General features: G+C 35.9%; 6 protein-coding genes across 7 annotated transcripts; 5 read left to right on the top strand and 1 right to left on the bottom strand.

Moving 5' to 3' along the window:
- Positions 1-1,025: 1,025 nt before the first annotated feature.
- Positions 1,026-2,855, top strand: LOC127253424 (uncharacterized). Its single transcript, XM_051278056.1, has 3 exons — positions 1,026-1,742; positions 1,844-1,970; positions 2,081-2,855. Exons 1-3 carry the CDS (start codon positions 1,227-1,229, stop codon positions 2,464-2,466), a joined length of 1,029 nt encoding a protein of 342 aa, XP_051134013.1. The 5' UTR covers positions 1,026-1,226; the 3' UTR covers positions 2,467-2,855.
- Positions 2,856-3,185: 330 nt separating this feature from the next.
- LOC127246670 (UDP-galactose/UDP-glucose transporter 4-like) lies at positions 3,186-5,412 on the top strand. The gene is made up of 7 exons (XM_051268176.1): positions 3,186-3,851; positions 3,989-4,017; positions 4,094-4,295; positions 4,392-4,634; positions 4,702-4,803; positions 4,885-4,992; positions 5,087-5,412. The coding sequence occupies exons 1-7, from the start codon at positions 3,726-3,728 to the stop codon at positions 5,342-5,344; spliced, it is 1,068 nt and encodes a 355-aa protein (XP_051124133.1). The 5' UTR covers positions 3,186-3,725; the 3' UTR covers positions 5,345-5,412.
- A 110-nt stretch (positions 5,413-5,522) lies between these two features.
- On the top strand, positions 5,523-6,767 carry LOC127246678 (uncharacterized). Of its 2 annotated transcripts, none has more exons than XM_051268187.1 (3): positions 5,523-5,857; positions 5,944-6,155; positions 6,229-6,767. In XM_051268187.1, the coding sequence occupies exons 1-3, from the start codon at positions 5,662-5,664 to the stop codon at positions 6,616-6,618; spliced, it is 798 nt and encodes a 265-aa protein (XP_051124144.1). In that variant the 5' UTR covers positions 5,523-5,661; the 3' UTR covers positions 6,619-6,767. The 2 variants fall into 2 exon arrangements, with proteins under 2 accessions (XP_051124144.1, XP_051124153.1); XM_051268196.1 differs by having other exon boundaries at positions 5,939-6,155.
- Positions 6,768-6,988: 221 nt separating this feature from the next.
- On the top strand, positions 6,989-7,948 carry LOC127246875 (serine/threonine-protein kinase BLUS1-like). Its single transcript, XM_051268502.1, has one exon. It carries the CDS (start codon positions 6,989-6,991, stop codon positions 7,946-7,948), a length of 960 nt encoding a protein of 319 aa, XP_051124459.1.
- A 5,786-nt stretch (positions 7,949-13,734) lies between these two features.
- LOC127246867 (serine/threonine-protein kinase BLUS1-like) lies at positions 13,735-14,292 on the top strand. Its single transcript, XM_051268489.1, has one exon. It carries the CDS (start codon positions 13,735-13,737, stop codon positions 14,290-14,292), a length of 558 nt encoding a protein of 185 aa, XP_051124446.1.
- A 1,975-nt stretch (positions 14,293-16,267) lies between these two features.
- On the bottom strand, positions 16,268-17,293 carry LOC127246861 (serine/threonine-protein kinase BLUS1-like). Its single transcript, XM_051268476.1, has one exon. The coding sequence runs from the start codon at positions 17,291-17,293 to the stop codon at positions 16,268-16,270; it is 1,026 nt and encodes a 341-aa protein (XP_051124433.1).
- Between the last annotated feature and the right edge of the window lie 345 nt (positions 17,294-17,638).

Raw genomic sequence — 17,638 nt, 5'->3', positions numbered from 1 at the left:
ATTAGTTTTATTGCATATTTTCTTAAGTATGATATGGAAAATTTTACATGAAATTTTCATTCCACTCATAAATAATTAACAAAAAAAAAAAAATTCAACTCCGTAGTTATGGACGAAATGAACTTACAGAAATTTCTATATTATAACCATTAAGTATGTAATAAATTAAATATATGAAAGTTTGTAAAAAAAAACATATAACACGAGTGTTTGAATTAAAATTTATCCAAATTATAAATTATGCACATTTTTTTAAAAAATGTAATAAAATTGACTCCATATTTATGACATGAAATGAAATTACCCACAAAATAAAACATAGGATTCCTCCACGTCCCCTTGGAATAATCCAAAACTAAACCTAGGCAAGTGAACGTGCAACCACCCAATCAAAACTCGCCACGTATGACATTTGCCTTTTGGTAGGCAATACATATACGAAGCCCATATTTTCCCCCATACCATTCATTGCACATAAATTAATCGATAGATTCTTCCACCTAATTTTAGCCCATTTACAAAAATCAACAAATTAATTAATAATTTCTTATAAATTATATATATAAATATATATATATATATTTTCATTTAGCCAACAACCAACAGTGTGTGGATTGATTTGTGCAAATTTTATAGATTCTGTGCATGCATCGAATCACAATATTGACCCTTCTCTTGTTTCTTCCTTCTTCAATTCCTTGCCCTAATAAATACAACAATTCATTCATACAGCTGGATAATAATAAGAACAGCAAATTAAGCATGAGTTCATCACTAAATTATGGTTTTTTTTTTTTTTTTTGTGTGTAGATTAAAGATGCATGTCCCTCTTTGGTACACTAATTAATCGTGTGTGTGTGTGTATATATATATATATATATATTCTTGACACTTACCTAAATGGATGTAATAAAATTGTGATGAAGACGAAACACAGAGTGATTAGTTTATTACAGAGATCCCAATCATGGCGGCAGCAGCTGCTCAGAAAATTCCTTAGAATTAAATATGAAAAATGTGGAGTTTTACGGCTCCGACAGGCTTCAAATCACAAGCAATACAATGCAGCCTGAAACGTTGACACAATAAAATAAATTATACCATGCTGCTACGTGTGCTTTGTCGTTTTCTTCGACCGTTTGAGTTATTTCTCTCTATATAATCGGCGTCGTGCTGGATGTCTGAATCTTGCAGCGCCGGTGATCGTTTGGCGTTGATTTGTTGTAATGGCGATGGCTTTGGTCGGCGATGGAAAAGGAGGTGTCTCGAAGTTTCAGGGTTTCCAACACCGACGGCCGATGATGCTCAAGGATTATCTCAGAGATGGCGCCGGAAAATCTGCTGCGGCGGCGGCGGGGCGTTCAGGTAAGCAGCCGGTCGTGCTGCGGCGAAGCCGGTCGAGGAGGGCGGCGGCGACGACGATCTCCGCCATTCAGAAGGTGATCAACGTGGTCAGGAACTTCCAATTTGAGACCGCCGCGGCGCAGCACCGCCGGAGAAAGATAGGAAATGCGGCGGCGGAGGAGACGGTGGCGCCGGAGATGGTCAAGGTGAAAGTGAAAGTCAAAGATATCTTACGGTGGAGATCGTTTCGGGATTTGGAGGAAGATGAATCCAAGGCGTTGGATTTTCCAACGTGTCCTAATCCAACGGTCACAACTTCTTCCAGAGGTAAAACGTCTAGCTGGTGTGACAGTGACGAATTTCTGAGTAAAAACGCCTCTGCGTTTAGGAGTATCAAGGTAATAATTATTGATTAATTACATTCTGATAATAAATCATTAATTAATTAATTAATTACAATTAGAAAAGAAGTAATCAAATTTGTATGTATAATTAACAGGAGGATTGTTCGATCGAAGAATCTGAGCAGCAGGAAAGCCCAGTTTCAGTTCTCTATTCACCATTTCGAGAAGAATTATCAACATTCAAATCTCCATTTCGCCGAATTTCACCCATCAATGTCCAGAGTATGCATCTAATTTTTGTTCTAAATTAGGGTTAGGGTTCAATCAAATACCCAGAAAAGCCCTAAATTAAAAATTCGATTTTTTTTTTTTTTTTTTTTACTTTCTTCCAGGGGCGAAATGCGATGTGAAGAGAAGATTCAGCAACAGTGAAGTCAATAAAAATGGAGAAGAGAGAGCGAAGCAGTTGCTGGAATGTATGGAATTGGGTGAGGAAGACGACGACAGCCGTGGTCTGATGATGGACTTTTTCATGGAGGAGAAACTGAAGGAGGAAAGTGAGCTTTTGAGGGCTGCAAGATCATGGAAGAATGGGGAATTCGAGGAGACGTATCAGTGGGAATTGGAAGACAGAAGGAAGGCTTATGTGGAGGACATGGAGAAGGGGTTTAATTGGAGCAGGTTTAGCCATGAACACGACGAGATTTCCATGGAGCTCCATGTCTGGGTGCTGGAGGAGATCTTCGATGAAGTTATTGAAGAATTTCTTGCGCAGTGACTGCAAATCGGACACGAAAAGCCACCTTCCTTTCCTATGAAATGGATCGGAGCCATTGCTGCAGCTGTTCTGGTCTCAGGACTGCCACGCCCGGTAGATCTACACCGTTCGTTGGATCGGATACAGTTTATTTGTTTATCGTAGGGCTGAGATATGGCAAGGAGTATTGGTCCCGGAACTTGTCTAGTTTGGGGCTTGGAGAGACGGGTGTTGCGCAGATCTAACGTGGAATATTTGTAACCACCAAAGACATTTTAAACTTATATAATAATGAAATATATTCATTAAGTAGATAAATTATTACTTTGGTAACAAGTAGGAAATTAAAATAATCCCAATGTATATGGTACTTGCAAGTCAGTTCAATGATATAATATCCAATTAATCAATACTTTTTTTTGGTTTGGTAAGCATTAATCCAATATGCTAATATAAAACATTAATTGATTACGAATAAATAAATAAGGAATTCACTACATCTCTTTCTCAATTCTATTTTAATCAATCAATTTCTATATAAAAAGTAATCAAAACTTTATTTATGTAAGCTCTTTAATTTCGACCTAACAGATCAAACTTTAAACGAAATATTACTTGTTAATTTCCATTTATTTTATCATGAACTATTTATTCTTACTACCATATTTGTTGTATTTATTGAATATTCATTTATTTCCTAAATAGATAATCTACATGCCAATTTCCATTTAGGCACGGAGAAAGTCAAAATTGGGCACTATAGTCAAATGTAGTCCCACGTGCAAGCCACGTGACATGCGTCTTCTTCGCCAAGGCGCCCTCCCTCGGGAAATTCTGGTGGGCCCACCGTAGCAGTCCATGCAATGGTGTCGCAGTCTCTTCCTTCAACGGACGCCATTAACACATGCTTTAATTGCTTAACAAACTTGCTGATTTCCCTCCACTAATCCCTCTTTCTACACCCAAGTCCAAACCCTTCTTTCATCGTCACCAGCGCTTCTGTGAGAATATATTGGGGAAAATCTCTCCCCAATTGGAAACATTCCCAATTGATTTAGGATAGCGTAGTGGAACCGATACGTTCACTTTAATTTCATTTGTCGCAATTCGCTTTTCTGCTACTACTTCTTCTTCTTCTTCTTCATGATCTCAAAAAGTCAATTGCTATTTGCATCGAAAGTTGCTCCATAGGTACGTTGAATTGGAACAATGCCCGCCCTGCATTTCTGTACTTGAAGAAGAGGAAGCGTCTTTCTGCAATCAAGGGGAAATCCAAGGAGATGAAGAATGAAGAGAAGGCTCGCTCTCTCTTCGGGATTTCACTAACTGGAAGGCCTAAATGGCAGCAGTTTCTCCTCTGTTCGTCGGGATTTTTCTTCGGCTATCTTGTGAACGGCGTCTGTGAGGTAATCCTTCATCTTTGATTCCGGAGTATTTCGCAGTTGATTGATGATCATGGTTGAAGCATTTGTGTTTTCCGATTCTCTGCAATAAATTACTCCAATCTTGATGGATTTTTATTCTTCTTTTCATCAATTTTCAGGAATATGTATACAATAGGCTTCAATTCAGGTAAGGTTTACTTCAATTCAGCATGCAAACCATTGATCCTCAATTTCTTTTAAAAGTATGATTGGCTTAATTACAGCTATGGATGGTACTTCACCTTTGTTCAAGGATGGGTATACATTGTTCTGATTCATCTCCAAGGATTCACAAGCAAGCAAATGGTGAATCCATGGAAGACCTACTTGACCCTTTCTGGTGTGCTCATGGGCTCCCATGGTCTCACCAAAGGTTCTCTGGCTTTTCTCAATTACCCTGCACAGCTCATGTTCAAATCCACCAAGGTGAAAAGCATTGCATTTGAATTCTGAGGGGAATGTGCTATATGATCTGTTCTTGTTTTGTTCTCTGATTGACTCTGCATTTGGGGTTGAAATCAGGTCCTCCCAGTGATGATAATGGGGCCTTTCATTCCCGGCCTAAGGCGAAAATATCCGCCTCAAGAATATGTTTCTGCTGTTCTTCTGGTGGTGGGCTTGATCCTTTTCACCTTAGCTGATGCCCAAACCTCCCCAAATTTCAGCATACTCGGTGTTCTGATGGTGTCCGGTGCCTTGATTATGGATGCCTTTTTAGGGAATTTGCAAGAAGCGATCTTCACCATGAATCCTGAAACAACACAGGTGTGAATTGAATAGCACATTGTTAATTCGAATTGGTTGAAACATAAAATGCATTTTGGATTTGCAGATGGAAATGCTCTTCTGCTCGACTCTTGTGGGCATGCCGTTCTTGATCCCACCTATGTTGATCACCGGAGAACTTTTCACTGCTTGGAATTCTTGCTCGGAGGTGTGCATATTGTTAGAATCATGGATTCATTAGGCGACACAGAAGTCTAATTGTACTAAATAATGCTCTGTTTGTTTGCAGCATCTCTATGTCTATGGAGTTCTGGTTTTTGAAGCAATGGCGACGTTCATCGGGCAAGTTTCAGTCCTCTCCCTGATCGCGCTGTTCGGCGCAGCCACAACAGCCATGGTCGGGTGTCATGACAATGCTAAGCTGAAGCTGCTTTTCTTGATTTAAGTTTTATTGGCATTTTAACTAAGATATGTTGTTGGTTGGATTACAGGTGACTACAGCTCGAAAGGCAGTCACATTATTGCTGTCCTACTTGATCTTCACCAAGCCTTTAACAGGGCAACATGGGAGTGGGCTCTTGCTCATATCAATGGGGATTGTGCTGAAGATGTTGCCTGATAACAGTAACACTAACACCCCCTCCAATTCTCTGCCCATGAATGAAGCCAAGAAAAGGTTTCAACTAGGACAGGACCATGAAGATGATGATGATGAAGAGCAAGAGGAAGAAAAGAGAGCTTTGGTCTGAAATTAATGATGTAATCACAATATCCTGATTTAGTAGTACTAAGTTTTGCCTAATAGTTTGGCCCTTCCTCTTGTTGCGTTGAATCGTGTATGAAATTTGGGAACAATGCAATGAAAATTGAGGTTTAATCGTAATGGAAATCGAAATCGATGTTGACCGCCTCAGAGCCATCTGGGCTGTCGACACGTGTCAGTCCCATAGCATGCAAAGCGACACCAATGCATATGCTCTGTTCTGTTTACAATTTTTACACCATCGCCATCACTTTCTTCCAGAACGTGTTTATTGACGAATAGGACTTTTTTTCATTTTGATCAATGGAGAATGGAATGGGTGACGGAGACGACAACGATGTGCCATTGCTGCCCCCAATTCGGACAGGAAGAAACAACGGGAGGCCGAAAGAGCCATGGAATGGGGAATTCGTGAAGAGCCTTGTCTACGGCGGCATGGACGCCATTGTCACAACCTTTTCCCTAATTTCTTCCATCTCCGCCGGCAACCTTTCCTCCGGTAAGCTCAATTGTTCCTCCGTTCCTGTAAAATTCAATTCATTACAAGCTTGTTGATTTAAAGTTGTAATAATTGACGCAGCGCAGTCGATGTGTTGGTGTTGGGGTTCGCGAATCTGGTGGCGGACGGAATCTCAATGGGTTTCGGCGATTTCGTTTCCACCACCACCGAGAACGACGTCGCCGCCAGGGAGAGATCCATTACACAGTGGGACGTCGAAAACCAGCGCCGGAATCAGCAGCAGCTGTTGGCCCAGAAATATCGAAACCTCGGAATGAGCGCCGCCGATGCAGACCTGGTAATAACATGATTATCAATCGATTAATTAGATTATGAATGGAATAAATTTGTGTCCTACTCTGCTAGCTCAGGTAGTGAGCATATTCGCCAAGTATCCGGAGACGCTGGTGGACGAGAAAATGGTGGCGGAGAAAGGAATGGTGTCTCCCGACAGGACAAACAATAAGAAGCCGTGGAAGAATGGGCTGGTGACATTTGCATCTTTTCTGGTGTTTGGGTGCGCTCCACTTCTGGCATTCATCGTCCTCATCCCCTTCACCAAAAGCGTCAAGATCAAATTCATGGCGGCCTGCTTCATGTCCGCCCTCGCCCTCGCCATTCTCGGCCTCGCAAAAGCCAAGATTGCCGGCCAAAGGTGCTTACTGTCCATGGCCACCACGCTCGGCAATGGCGCCGTCGCCGGAGCTGCCGCTTACGCCATCGGCTGGACTCTGCGGAACGTCGCCGGCCTCCAAGAATGACCACTATTAATTGCTTATCTTTTTATTTCTATGGGTTATCAAGAACAGGTTGTCGACCTGAATTTTATATATGTTATCGGATGAGAAGGAATCAATGTGGATTTGATTATAAAATTATATTCACCTGATCTTCGTGGAAATTCGAATCAAGAATATATATATATATATGAATATATTTTATTAGTTGCCTTCCACTTCTGCGAACACTAAATTAATCGAATCTCTAACCCAAATCTCTATGTACAAATCAACGATTCAGATATGAAATCCACACCTATAAATATGCAATGCTTTAAACAAATTAACCACAATCCAAAACGTGAACTCCATTACGATTTTACGAAGCCCTCTCCTCCTTCCTACAACATATATGGAAGAAATACGATCTGAATTGCCGCCGGCTAGGAAATACGAAAAGGACAGAACCCAGTACATCCTCGAAGCCGCGATGGTCACCGGAGACGCCGCCGCCTTGTACAGCGCGAAGCACGTGACTCCGGAGGAAGGAAACGTCACCGTTTTAATAAAAAAGATCGATATCAGAAAAGTCCAAGACGTCCTCTATTTAACGAATGATATCCACAACGCCGGAGTTTGCGATCACGACAACATCGTCAAAGTCCACTGCTCCTTCGTGATCGACGGCGAGCTCTGGATAGTGATGCCGCCGTCGTGTTCCAGGGGGTCGATCAGGGCCATGATCCACTCCACGTTCCGACACGGCCTCCCCGAAGAATCCGTACGTTTCATCCTCGGAGAAACCTTGAAAGCGCTGAGTTACCTCCACGGGAAGAACAAGGTGCATCGGAGCATCGGCGCCGACTGCGTCTTCCTCGACGAGAAACCCTCCGTCAAATTGTCGTTTCTGTACCTCACCATGTACGAAGATCACCTCCATCCCGGCGATTCCGCCGCCGCTCTTCGGAACTTGATAGTAACACCGGAATTGACCCCTGAATTCCGGCGAGACCACGATAAGGCCACCGATATATGGATGTTCGGATTGCTGGCGCTCGAACTTTTCTACGGCGACAACATTCCGGCGTCCATTCTCCTGGAATTCAACCTCTACCGCCATGAATCCATCATCGTGCAACAGACGAGGAAAAAAAACCTTCCAGCTTCCAAGTTCATCGGGAAATTAGGGTTCGGTTCGTGCTTTTGTGGGAAATCAAAGAAGCGGATTTTAGAGCAGGAATTGGGGGAGGTTATTGACGCTTGCCTGTCGAGGGATCCGACGGCGGACCAGTTGATGGAGTTCGACTATTTCCGGCGGCCCTTAATCTCCAGGGGAGATAGTATCAGGCCATTGCTGAAGGCTTTGAAATAGTGTTACTTAACTGTAATTTCATGTGTTCTTTTATTTGTCTCGAAGATTTTGGACAGTGTTTCTTCACTTAATTAGTAATTATGCCGTGTGTTTATTTTCCATATAGATTGAATTTGCATGTTTGAGTTTGTAATTTGAATAATATTTAATATTTTGTAAAAAAAATACTCCCTCGTTCCTATAACAAAGTATCCAATTTTTTTTTAAAGTAACGGTACTGTCTACTTGCAACTTATAATATATTACACAAATATCATTACATAAATATCATTCCATATATATTACATGTACTGATAAAGTAAAAATTATTTGCTTGCCTATCTGCAGCATTCTTTGAAACTGGGACATTAGTAATTGGAAAACATGGCAAAAAAAAATATTTTTTTAATTAGTTTTTATACATTATATTTTTATTATATATATATATTTATTAATAATTTTTATATTTATATATTTTATAAAATTTTATTTTTTAAAAAATGATACCAATATTTATATATTTTTTTAAATAAAATTTTAATTAAATATAACCAATTAATAATAATAATAAATATTTGTTATTATTTATAAATTAAATTATTAAATAAATAAATACTAATAAATATATATATTAGATAAAAATTATTATTATTTAAATTATTTTAAAAATAGATAATTTAATCATACGGAGGAAAGAGAAATTAAAATAAATTAAAATTTGTGTAAATAAGTTTTTTTTATGAAAGTATAAAATGAAATGAGTTTCTCCGATGACGTGATAGAGAGAATATGACGTGGAAGATAAGAGAGAGATGGAAGAAACCCATATTGAGTTTCATTGATGCGGATGGCCTAATATTTTTAAAATTACGTAAAAAAACAAATGGATATTTAGTTGCGGGACGGAGGGAGTATTATATTATTTTTAGAATATATATATATATATGTAAATATTGTGAGATATATATATTTTAGTTATTTAGTTTAATTAAGTTATTTTAAATTTAATTTTATTGGAGTTAGTTTGGGAATATTTGGTTTGGGTTTGGTTTTAATTTGAATTTTCTTTTATAGTTTTGGGAAGTTATGATTCTTTCCTTTAGTAAGTTTGAATGAAGTTTGAGGGTGTGTTCGGTTGAGAGATTTGGTCCAAATTTCACTGTTCATCCAAAATTTTTCCTCCAAAAACATCAAATCAAACACCTATTTTTTATTTGTTATATTATACTAAAAATCAATTTTACAATCAAAACATCACATCATCACCTATTTATATCACATCATACAACTATTCAAATTCAAAATTTTTACTATTTAAATCCCAACTCAAAATCCAAAATCCCAAACAAACACACCCTGATTGGTTTTGATGGACGGTGATAGGTAATAATTATAGTATAATAAATAAAATAATTTTTTATTAATAAAAATATTATTTTAATTTATAATATATTATTTAAAAAACATAACCTAATTTCAATCTACAATATTCCCTTCCACCATCTTCCTTCTTCCTCTATTTTCTCCCTTCTTGCTCTTCTTCCCTTATTTTATTTTACTGCACCCTCTACAATATTCTTTCGTTGCCGGAAAAATATCTACATTCCTCCCAGCAGTGTCGCGGAACTCCTCGCCTTCACTCCTTTGCTTCAGTCCCAACGAAAATACAAAACTCCAAAGTGATTTTGGGATGGAGGGGGCGACTGTGGTGAAGTAGATGGAAAATGAAGAAGATAACGAGAAGGGAAGAAAATAATGGGAAGAGAGAAAGGTGCAAAGTCAACACCTACAAGCTAATGTGGTAGTTACGACCCCCTGGGAGTGGCCTCGCGCCAAAACCGTCATCTACAGTAGACGCACACGCACAGTAAGTTTAGGAAGAATCACGCCAAAGAAACAACTATTCGAAAATGTGCATTGGTAAATCTCAGGTTGAATTTAATACCTTGCAAATCAAGCTCGACAGGAAAGTAACATTAGGCGAACCACGCGTGGCAGGTATCTGAGGCGTTGGAGGTTTGAATGTAAGCAATAATTCTCAAATCAAATATGTCAGCGGAAGCGAATCAGCCATTGCTAAAAATTAAATTTGTTCTTAAGATCTTTTCTTCAAGCAAATGGTAGATTGGAACCGTGAGAGGGTAGATATTGTCAAACATTGAACAATGTTGCCAAATCCTGTGACCTTAGGATGACGTTGCCAAACCCGGACTCTCAAATAGCGATGGTGTATTCTAATTTTTTGAGAGTAAGTTTAGTAACCTGTATACAAAAGTATTTATAATTAAAAAAAAAAAACTGTTTTTAACAATTTTTTGTCATTTCTCACGTATATTTTTGAATGTGATAAACTTGACGGGAGAAAAGTGAACCACATTTAAAGTTAATTTAATTATACAAGATAATTCAAAAATTAACATTGAATCCATGACTTCACGATCACAAGTCCAACTCCTACACCACCACCAGGTCTCTTAGGGGACTAATTTCTTGTTTCTAATTAGGGGTTTACATATTGGATATTAATCCTATTTAGGATTTGGAGGAGGGACTGTTTGAATATTGCACTGAGAAAAAATATTCTTTCATCCCAAATAAAAAATCTTTTGTGATTTTAAAGGAAATTAAGAAATAATAGTAAAAAAGTCTTTTTTTTTATATTTTTATTTTTATATATAAAGTAATTATATGTGTAATAATGTTATATTTATAATTTAAATAAAAGTAAAAATATATTTTTCGTATTAGTTTATAATTATTACTCCATCCGTCCCATTGGAACAGTGACGTTTGCTTTTTGCACATATATTTTTTAATATTAGTATTATATTAAATTATAATGAAAAAGACAAAAATACCCCTATTAGTATAGTGTAATATAAAAGTAATGACATTTGTGTAATACATTGTAAGTTGAAAGGGTATTTATTAGGTTAAGTTGTACAATTACTAAATTAAAAAATGGTAACCTTGTTTTGGGACGGACGAAAATAGAAAATAGTAATATTTCAATGGGACGAAGAGAGTATTATTTTTTAAATAGAAAAGATATACAAACAGACAAAAATAGTAAAAAAACATACCCTAAAATGAGACATATGAAGTAATATTTTTCTAACAATTTTTTTTCATCTTTAGTTTGACATTAAGGATGAAATTTATTAAATTTCGTCCCTAAAATTCTCATAGCTAATGTCATCCGTCTCTAATTTTGATTACAAATGTATTACTCTCTCTGTCCCAAAAGAAATGTCTTATTGAGAGTTGGCACGAGAATCAAGGAATAATAGTATTTAATTGAATGTGGGTATAAAGTATAATGTAAATGACTAAAATGCTCTTGCTTTTTTTTTTTTAAGGATTGTAAAGAGTATGTTAAAGTAATAATCAGAGATAATACGGAAAAGTAGGAATAATTTTGTTATAAAGTGGAGACCACGGCTACTAAATAAGGAAACAAGACAATTGTTTTGGGATAGACGAAAATAAAAAGACAAAGACAAATCTTTGGGAGCGAGGGAGTATTATTTTTTATATAAAACATTGTTATACTCATTTATTTTAAATTTAAACTCTGGAAGTTGCTATAAAAAAACACACCTTACTATTTACTAATGCAAATATAAGACATTATTAATCACCTTATTGTTTACTAATTCAAAGATAAGACATTCATAATGGTACTATGGATTCTGCCATTACGTTGGAATTTGTGTTTACCATTTGAATATTTGTGTATATATATGTTGTCCCCAATAATTACATCATAATAATATATTGAATTGTGTTAATAATTACTTATTATGCATTTAATATATGTGGTAGTTAGATTTATTTATTTATTTATTATTATTATTTTTTATATCCGAAAGGTAGGCAGATTTTTATAATATAAATATGTGTAGTATATAAGTGGATTTTGTTAAGGTAAATGCATAAACCAACAAGAGCTTTAAAATGAAACATACCTACCACCATCTTCAAATCCAATCGATCAAAATATTAATAATAATACTAATAAATTTGTAAAACTGTTAATTTCATTGGTTTTATTCATTTTTCTGGTCTGTCTCGCAAAACAAAATATTCATTTCCGTTTTTTTTAGTAAATGGATTACAAATATCCTTATAATTTTCAATATATTACACAAATACTATTACATTTATTTTAGTCGCTTCTACTTTATTCCTACTATATTCCAATATAATATTAATATTTCTAAAATTACGTACAAAAACAAATGAATACATAATTATGAGACGGAATATACTTTATGCCCAAAATTTTATTTAAGATAAAATATTAATTGATTTTGGATAATTTATTAACATATTAATATATTGGAATAAAATATAATTTTAACCAAATTTGATAGATAATAGTATAAATAGATATAAAGAGACTATTATTTTCATTCTTTCCACACAAATTTTAGTTTTTATGCAAATTTCATTTATGTTTTTATTTTCTTTTTGCCTTCTTTAATTTTTTGTCCATATTCTTTTTATTTTCTTATCTTTTTTCTTGTATCCTTGTCATTTTTTTCCTATTTTCTTAATTTATTATTTTTAAAAAATATGGATTTCTTATCCTATTCGAAGGAAGTCGGAAAACTCACTCAATTTTATTTTCTTTATCTTTTTTTCATTTATCTTTGTCATTTTTTTCCCCTATTTTCTTAATTTATTATTTTTGAAAAATATGGATTTCTTATTCTATTCGAAGGAAGTCGGAAAACTCACTCAATTTTATTTTCTTTATCTTTTTTTCCTTTATCTTTGTCATTTTTTTCCCTATTTTCTTAATTTATTATTTTTGAAAAATATGGATTTCTTATCCTATTCAAGGAAGTCGGATAACTCACTCAATTTCTATTTGCTCACTTCTATAAGTCATTGAAGGAGATTTTTCAACAACAACAATATGCAAATTGTCTTACAATGCAAAATCAACAACAACAACAAAAAGCAAAAAACAAAAAAAAAAAAAAAAAAAAAATCCTAAATGAAACTCATGCACCATAATATTTGAAATCCAATCGATCAAGAAAGTAGATTTGAAATTTCATATATGCAAGTTATCTCTTAAATGCAAAAAACAATCAAGAACTCAAAAATAAAATCCACGTCCGCCACAATCTTCAAATCTGATTGATCAAGAAAGTGAATTTTGAAAATGCGAAAAACAATCAAGAACTGGTAGTCTTCAAATCCAATTCATTACTAATTTTGGAAAACGGTTAATTTCCTGTCTTATATTCAGGTTATCCTAAGCAGTTGGACCTTGGCTATTCCATTTTGTCTACTTTTTAACCTAACTTGGAATTAAATTGTTGAAATGTATATAAATTTCTGGTTAAAAATTATCTTTACAATAACAGTATAATTTTTAAGTTTATGTAAATTTAATTATTTCATTATGCAATCTCTTTGTTGCCTACAATCTGTATGATGTCTGCAATATATCACGTGTTTATGATGTGTGATCTTTTTGCGTTTGACTTATTCCATTTATCCGTCTATTGTCAGTTAATATAATTGATTCAATTTTTGATCGGTTCTTTTCTATAAGTCCTGAAAAATATTTTAAGTAACAACGGATCCGATTAGAACATGTGGTGTTCTTCTACTTTTGTGAAGCCACACGCACATGAACTTGGGAAGCCATGGTTAAGATGTGTTTTAAGAATAGCCAAGAATTCAAAGATGACCTACGCTCGAGCCGACCCTAGAAAAATGCCGCTCGATGGAGGCCTGCGAGCGTATTTCGTTCAATCCGGATTCTGAAAGAAACCCTAAAATGTCTGATGAATCTCCACGACCGGAATATCAGTCACCGGAATATCCATGCCGGCAACATTCTGATGAACCACAACCCCGAGATCAAGCTTCTATTCGCAGCGACGATCTACACTTCGACGGAAGAGCAGATTCTCCAGTCCTCTTCATCGTTCTTGCCGCCGGCCGCCATCTCCGAATGGGCAGCCCCGCCGGACATTTATCCAAAGGCCGACAGGTATTCCTATGCGTGTGATATGTGGATGGTTGGGATTACGGCGCTGGAATTAGCCTACGGAGGGCTTAAAGTGAGCAGCAGGGAAGAACTCATGTCTTTGGTGAAGAAGTTCAAGAAAGACAGCAAGAAATATTTGGGGATTGAGAAATTGAAGAGAAGTTCCGATCGGGAATGTCTTTTCTCGCAAGACTTGCAGAAGATCGTCGCCGGCTGCCTGAAACGGAACCCAAGAAAGAGGCTGAAAGCTAGCAAAATCCTTGTCTCCGATGTCTTCACGTTAATGGAGTCGAATGTTAATGAGTTTTACACCCACGTCATAAACGAGCCAGTAAAGGTAGAGGTAGTGTGATCAGTTAGCAGTTTTCTGAATCACCTCTCTTGATTGATTGGATTTGATGAGTGTGTGGTGGGTGGGTTTGGTTTAGGGTTCTTTGTTCTTTTTGCGTTTTGGGAACGTACATCTTGCATTGCATATACGACATAAACGAGTAGTTTTCCTGATTCACTTTCTTGATCAGTTGAATTAAAGTAGTAGTGGTTCTTTATCGTTTTTGATAATTGCATGTACTGTAGAAATTGACGTGACGGTTTTCAAAATTTATTTTCAGATCAACTTTAATTGAAATTTGTGGTGAGAGCATTTTAATTTAAGATCGTGGTTGTTTTTAATTTTGAGGTACTTTATGTTCTCGACATGCTTCTTTTGCTAATACTTTTTGGATGGAAGAATATTTAAATATTAAAAAAGAATTGTAAACAATCAATCAAATTGATTTATAGTTTGCATATATTTTGAAATATTATAGGTATAATTTTATTTTTATATTTTGAATAATATAGTATATATTACATTTTTTAGAAAACAAAATTTCTTTTGACAAATCCTATTTTTCGACAAATTTTATTGTTAATGAACCAGATTCATATTATCTTTAAATGAAAAAGATTTGGAAGTCCTGTGATTTCTAATTGCGCCTATAATTACAATTACAAATCTGATTGCGATCTGTCTATATATCTGTTTGCGTTAAGTCAAAATTTCGTTGTATAATCTATTTGTGTTTGACTCTGATTCTATTCGAATTTTGTCGGCGTCTGTGCAATTTGTTTGTTGTGGTCGATTTGTCTGTTGTTTATATGTTTGCGATCAACTCCTACTCTTGGTAGGAGTCCTATTTGTGACTTGTTTGCATTTGACTCTAGTAACAATCAGAGTCCCGTGTATGCTTAGATTTTGATTCAGTATGCTTCTGACTCAGATTTTCTTCGAAAGAATTACTTGAATTTGAAGAATATAAATATATTTTAAATTTAAATTTAGTTTAATATTTTCTTTATATTTAGTTTTGAATGATTTGTTTAATAATTTTAGGATATTTTAGAAATACTAAATGTGAGCTAAGAGGGGTACAAATGAAGTATTATTTTGAATGAGTATGTAAATTTTTCAATTTTTATAAATTAATCATAACAATAATTACCAAACTCAATATGATTAATATTTTGTATTATTTAAATTTTCCATTTAAAATTTGTGTTGACATCAAAATTATTTTGATCATATTATTTTTCATTTTATTTTATTGCTCTAGAATATTTTGTAATTTTGTTGCATATAATTGTTACATATGTGCGATTATTATTTATATTGGTGCATAAAGCTACAACCATTATTATTTACATTGTTTTATGTTTTTGGAAGTATTTTATATCAATTATTTTTTATATGATTGCAATTTTTTATAATAATTTATTGCAGTCTTTTGCAATATTTATCATAATTATGTGAAAATTTCAATTTCCCGCAATAATTCCTTAACAATTTTAATTGCCAAAATAGATGCGACAATTTCCCCAAGGCAATCAAGAACTTAAAACGCACTCACTGCAGTCTTCAACTCCAATGTATCACTACTTTTGAAGATGATTATTTGCTATCATATATGCATGTTAATTATCTTCAAAATTCAAAAACAACCAAGAACCCTAAAATTAATGAAATACACCCAAAACAATCTTCAACCCAGATTGATCGGGAAAGTGAATTAATTTATGAAATATATGCAGGTTATCAAAAAAATACAAAAAAAAAATAAAAAATCAAGAATCAAGAATCTTAAAATGAAACTCACACACTACAATCTTTAAATTCAACTGATCAAGAAAGTGATAAAAAGAAAACTACTCATTTATGTCATATATGCAATGCAAGCTGTACATTTCCAAAACGCAAAAAGAACAAAGAACCCTAAACCAAACCCACCCACCACACACTCATCAAATCCAATCAATCAAGAAAGGTGATTCAGAAAACTGCTAACTGATTACACTACTTCTACCTTTACTGGCTCGTTTATGACGTGGGTGTAAAACTCATTAACATTCGACTCCATTAACGTGAAGACATCGGAGACAAGGATTTTGCTAGCTTTCAGCCTCTTTCTTGGGTTCCGTTTCAGGCAGCCGGCGACGATCTTCTGCAAGTCTTGCGAGAAAAGACATTCCCGATCGGAACTTCTCTTCAATTTCTCAATCCCCAAATATTTCTTGCTGTCTTTCTTGAACTTCTTCACCAAAGACATGAGTTCTTCCCTGCTGCTCACTTTAAGCCCTCCGTAGGCTAATTCCAGCGCCGTAATCCCAACCATCCACATATCACACGCATAGGAATACCTGTTGGCCTTTGGATAAATCTCCGGCGGGGCTGCCCATTCGGAGATGGCGGCCGGCGGCAAGAACGATGAAGAGGACTGGAGAATCTGCTCTTCCGTCGAAGTGTAGATCGTCGCTGCGAATAGAAGCTTGATCTCGGGGTTGTGGTTCATCAGAATGTTGCCGGCATGGATATTCCGGTGACTGATATTCCGGTCGTGGAGATTCATCAGACATTTTAGGGTTTCTTTCAGAATTACAGGAATGAATTTCTCCGGAATCCCGTCGGGGAATTTGGTCGCCATTATGTACCTGATGGAGCCCATTCCCATGTACGGCCAGGCGAGGCAGAGATGGCCGCTGATAGGGAATGGCTTCTCGACTACGAGTAGGCGTCTGTTCTTGAGGCCCGCCATTTCGTTTAATTGGGCTTCTTTTGCCAGCTCCGTTGTTGCGACGGCCTCCGCCATATCCACGCATTTGAGGGCGACGAAGAGCTCCTCGGGGGTTTGTTTCTCGTAGAAGAGTGGATTCCGGTAGACGACGGCGGCTTTGTAGACTGGGAACCGGCCGTAGAAAGTTCCAATGGTGTGAATTCTCCGGTAGCAACACGGCCCGGCGTTGGCGCTGTCGTTTGAAATGAGGATCGGGAGAACCGCTGGAGGTGCTTTCTGTACGTTTTTAGTGTCGTTCGCCATTGCTGAGGGTTTTGCAAGATTTGAAGATCGATTGGTGGACTGGTGATGGTGAAGGTTTTGAAGAACATATAAACAGTTAGTTGATGGCAGTTACTTCAATAAAATAATTATTATAAACTATAGGGTCAAATTTAAAGTTAATTAGTGCATACCCGTAGGGTCAAATTTGTATTATGAAAAATTAAATGAGGTAAAAATATCTCAATAGTATTAATTAATATATAGCTATAGGGTCAAATTTTAATTATGAAAACTTAAATAAGGAAACAAATAACTGCCTCCAGCTGGCATCCCAAACTATAAATAGGGATAGAGTCGAGAGAAAATACCATTCGTTCATCGTGA

The sequence above is a fragment of the Andrographis paniculata genome, unplaced genomic scaffold (genome assembly GCF_009805555.1).
Source record: "Andrographis paniculata isolate CXL003 unplaced genomic scaffold, ASM980555v1 Contig10END, whole genome shotgun sequence".
NCBI classification, from domain to species: Eukaryota; Viridiplantae; Streptophyta; class Magnoliopsida; order Lamiales; family Acanthaceae; genus Andrographis; species Andrographis paniculata.
Note: the sequence above shows the minus strand (reverse complement) of the source record. Positions and strands in the feature narration are given on the sequence as shown.

Excerpts from the sequence above, each read along its gene's own strand:
- LOC127246875 (XM_051268502.1), top strand. The coding sequence starts at position 6,989 with ATGGAAGAAATACGATCTGAATTGCCGCCGGCTAGGAAATACGAAAAG.
- LOC127246678 (XM_051268187.1), top strand. The coding sequence starts at position 5,662 with ATGGAGAATGGAATGGGTGACGGAGACGACAACGATGTGCCATTGCTG. Across the intron at positions 5,858-5,943 it reads CGCCGGCAACCTTTCCTCCG|TCGATGTGTTGGTGTTGGGG; the intron begins GTAAGCTCAATT and ends GACGCAGCGCAG. Across the intron at positions 6,156-6,228 it reads GCGCCGCCGATGCAGACCTG|GTAGTGAGCATATTCGCCAA; the intron begins GTAATAACATGA and ends CTGCTAGCTCAG.
- LOC127246861 (XM_051268476.1), bottom strand. The coding sequence starts at position 17,293 with ATGGCGAACGACACTAAAAACGTACAGAAAGCACCTCCAGCGGTTCTC.
- LOC127253424 (XM_051278056.1), top strand. The coding sequence starts at position 1,227 with ATGGCGATGGCTTTGGTCGGCGATGGAAAAGGAGGTGTCTCGAAGTTT. Across the intron at positions 1,743-1,843 it reads CTGCGTTTAGGAGTATCAAG|GAGGATTGTTCGATCGAAGA; the intron begins GTAATAATTATT and ends TATAATTAACAG. Across the intron at positions 1,971-2,080 it reads TTCACCCATCAATGTCCAGA|GGGCGAAATGCGATGTGAAG; the intron begins GTATGCATCTAA and ends ACTTTCTTCCAG.
- LOC127246867 (XM_051268489.1), top strand. The coding sequence starts at position 13,735 with ATGAATCTCCACGACCGGAATATCAGTCACCGGAATATCCATGCCGGC.
- LOC127246670 (XM_051268176.1), top strand. The coding sequence starts at position 3,726 with ATGAAGAATGAAGAGAAGGCTCGCTCTCTCTTCGGGATTTCACTAACT. Across the intron at positions 3,852-3,988 it reads TTGTGAACGGCGTCTGTGAG|GAATATGTATACAATAGGCT; the intron begins GTAATCCTTCAT and ends ATCAATTTTCAG. Across the intron at positions 4,804-4,884 it reads CTTGGAATTCTTGCTCGGAG|CATCTCTATGTCTATGGAGT; the intron begins GTGTGCATATTG and ends GTTTGTTTGCAG.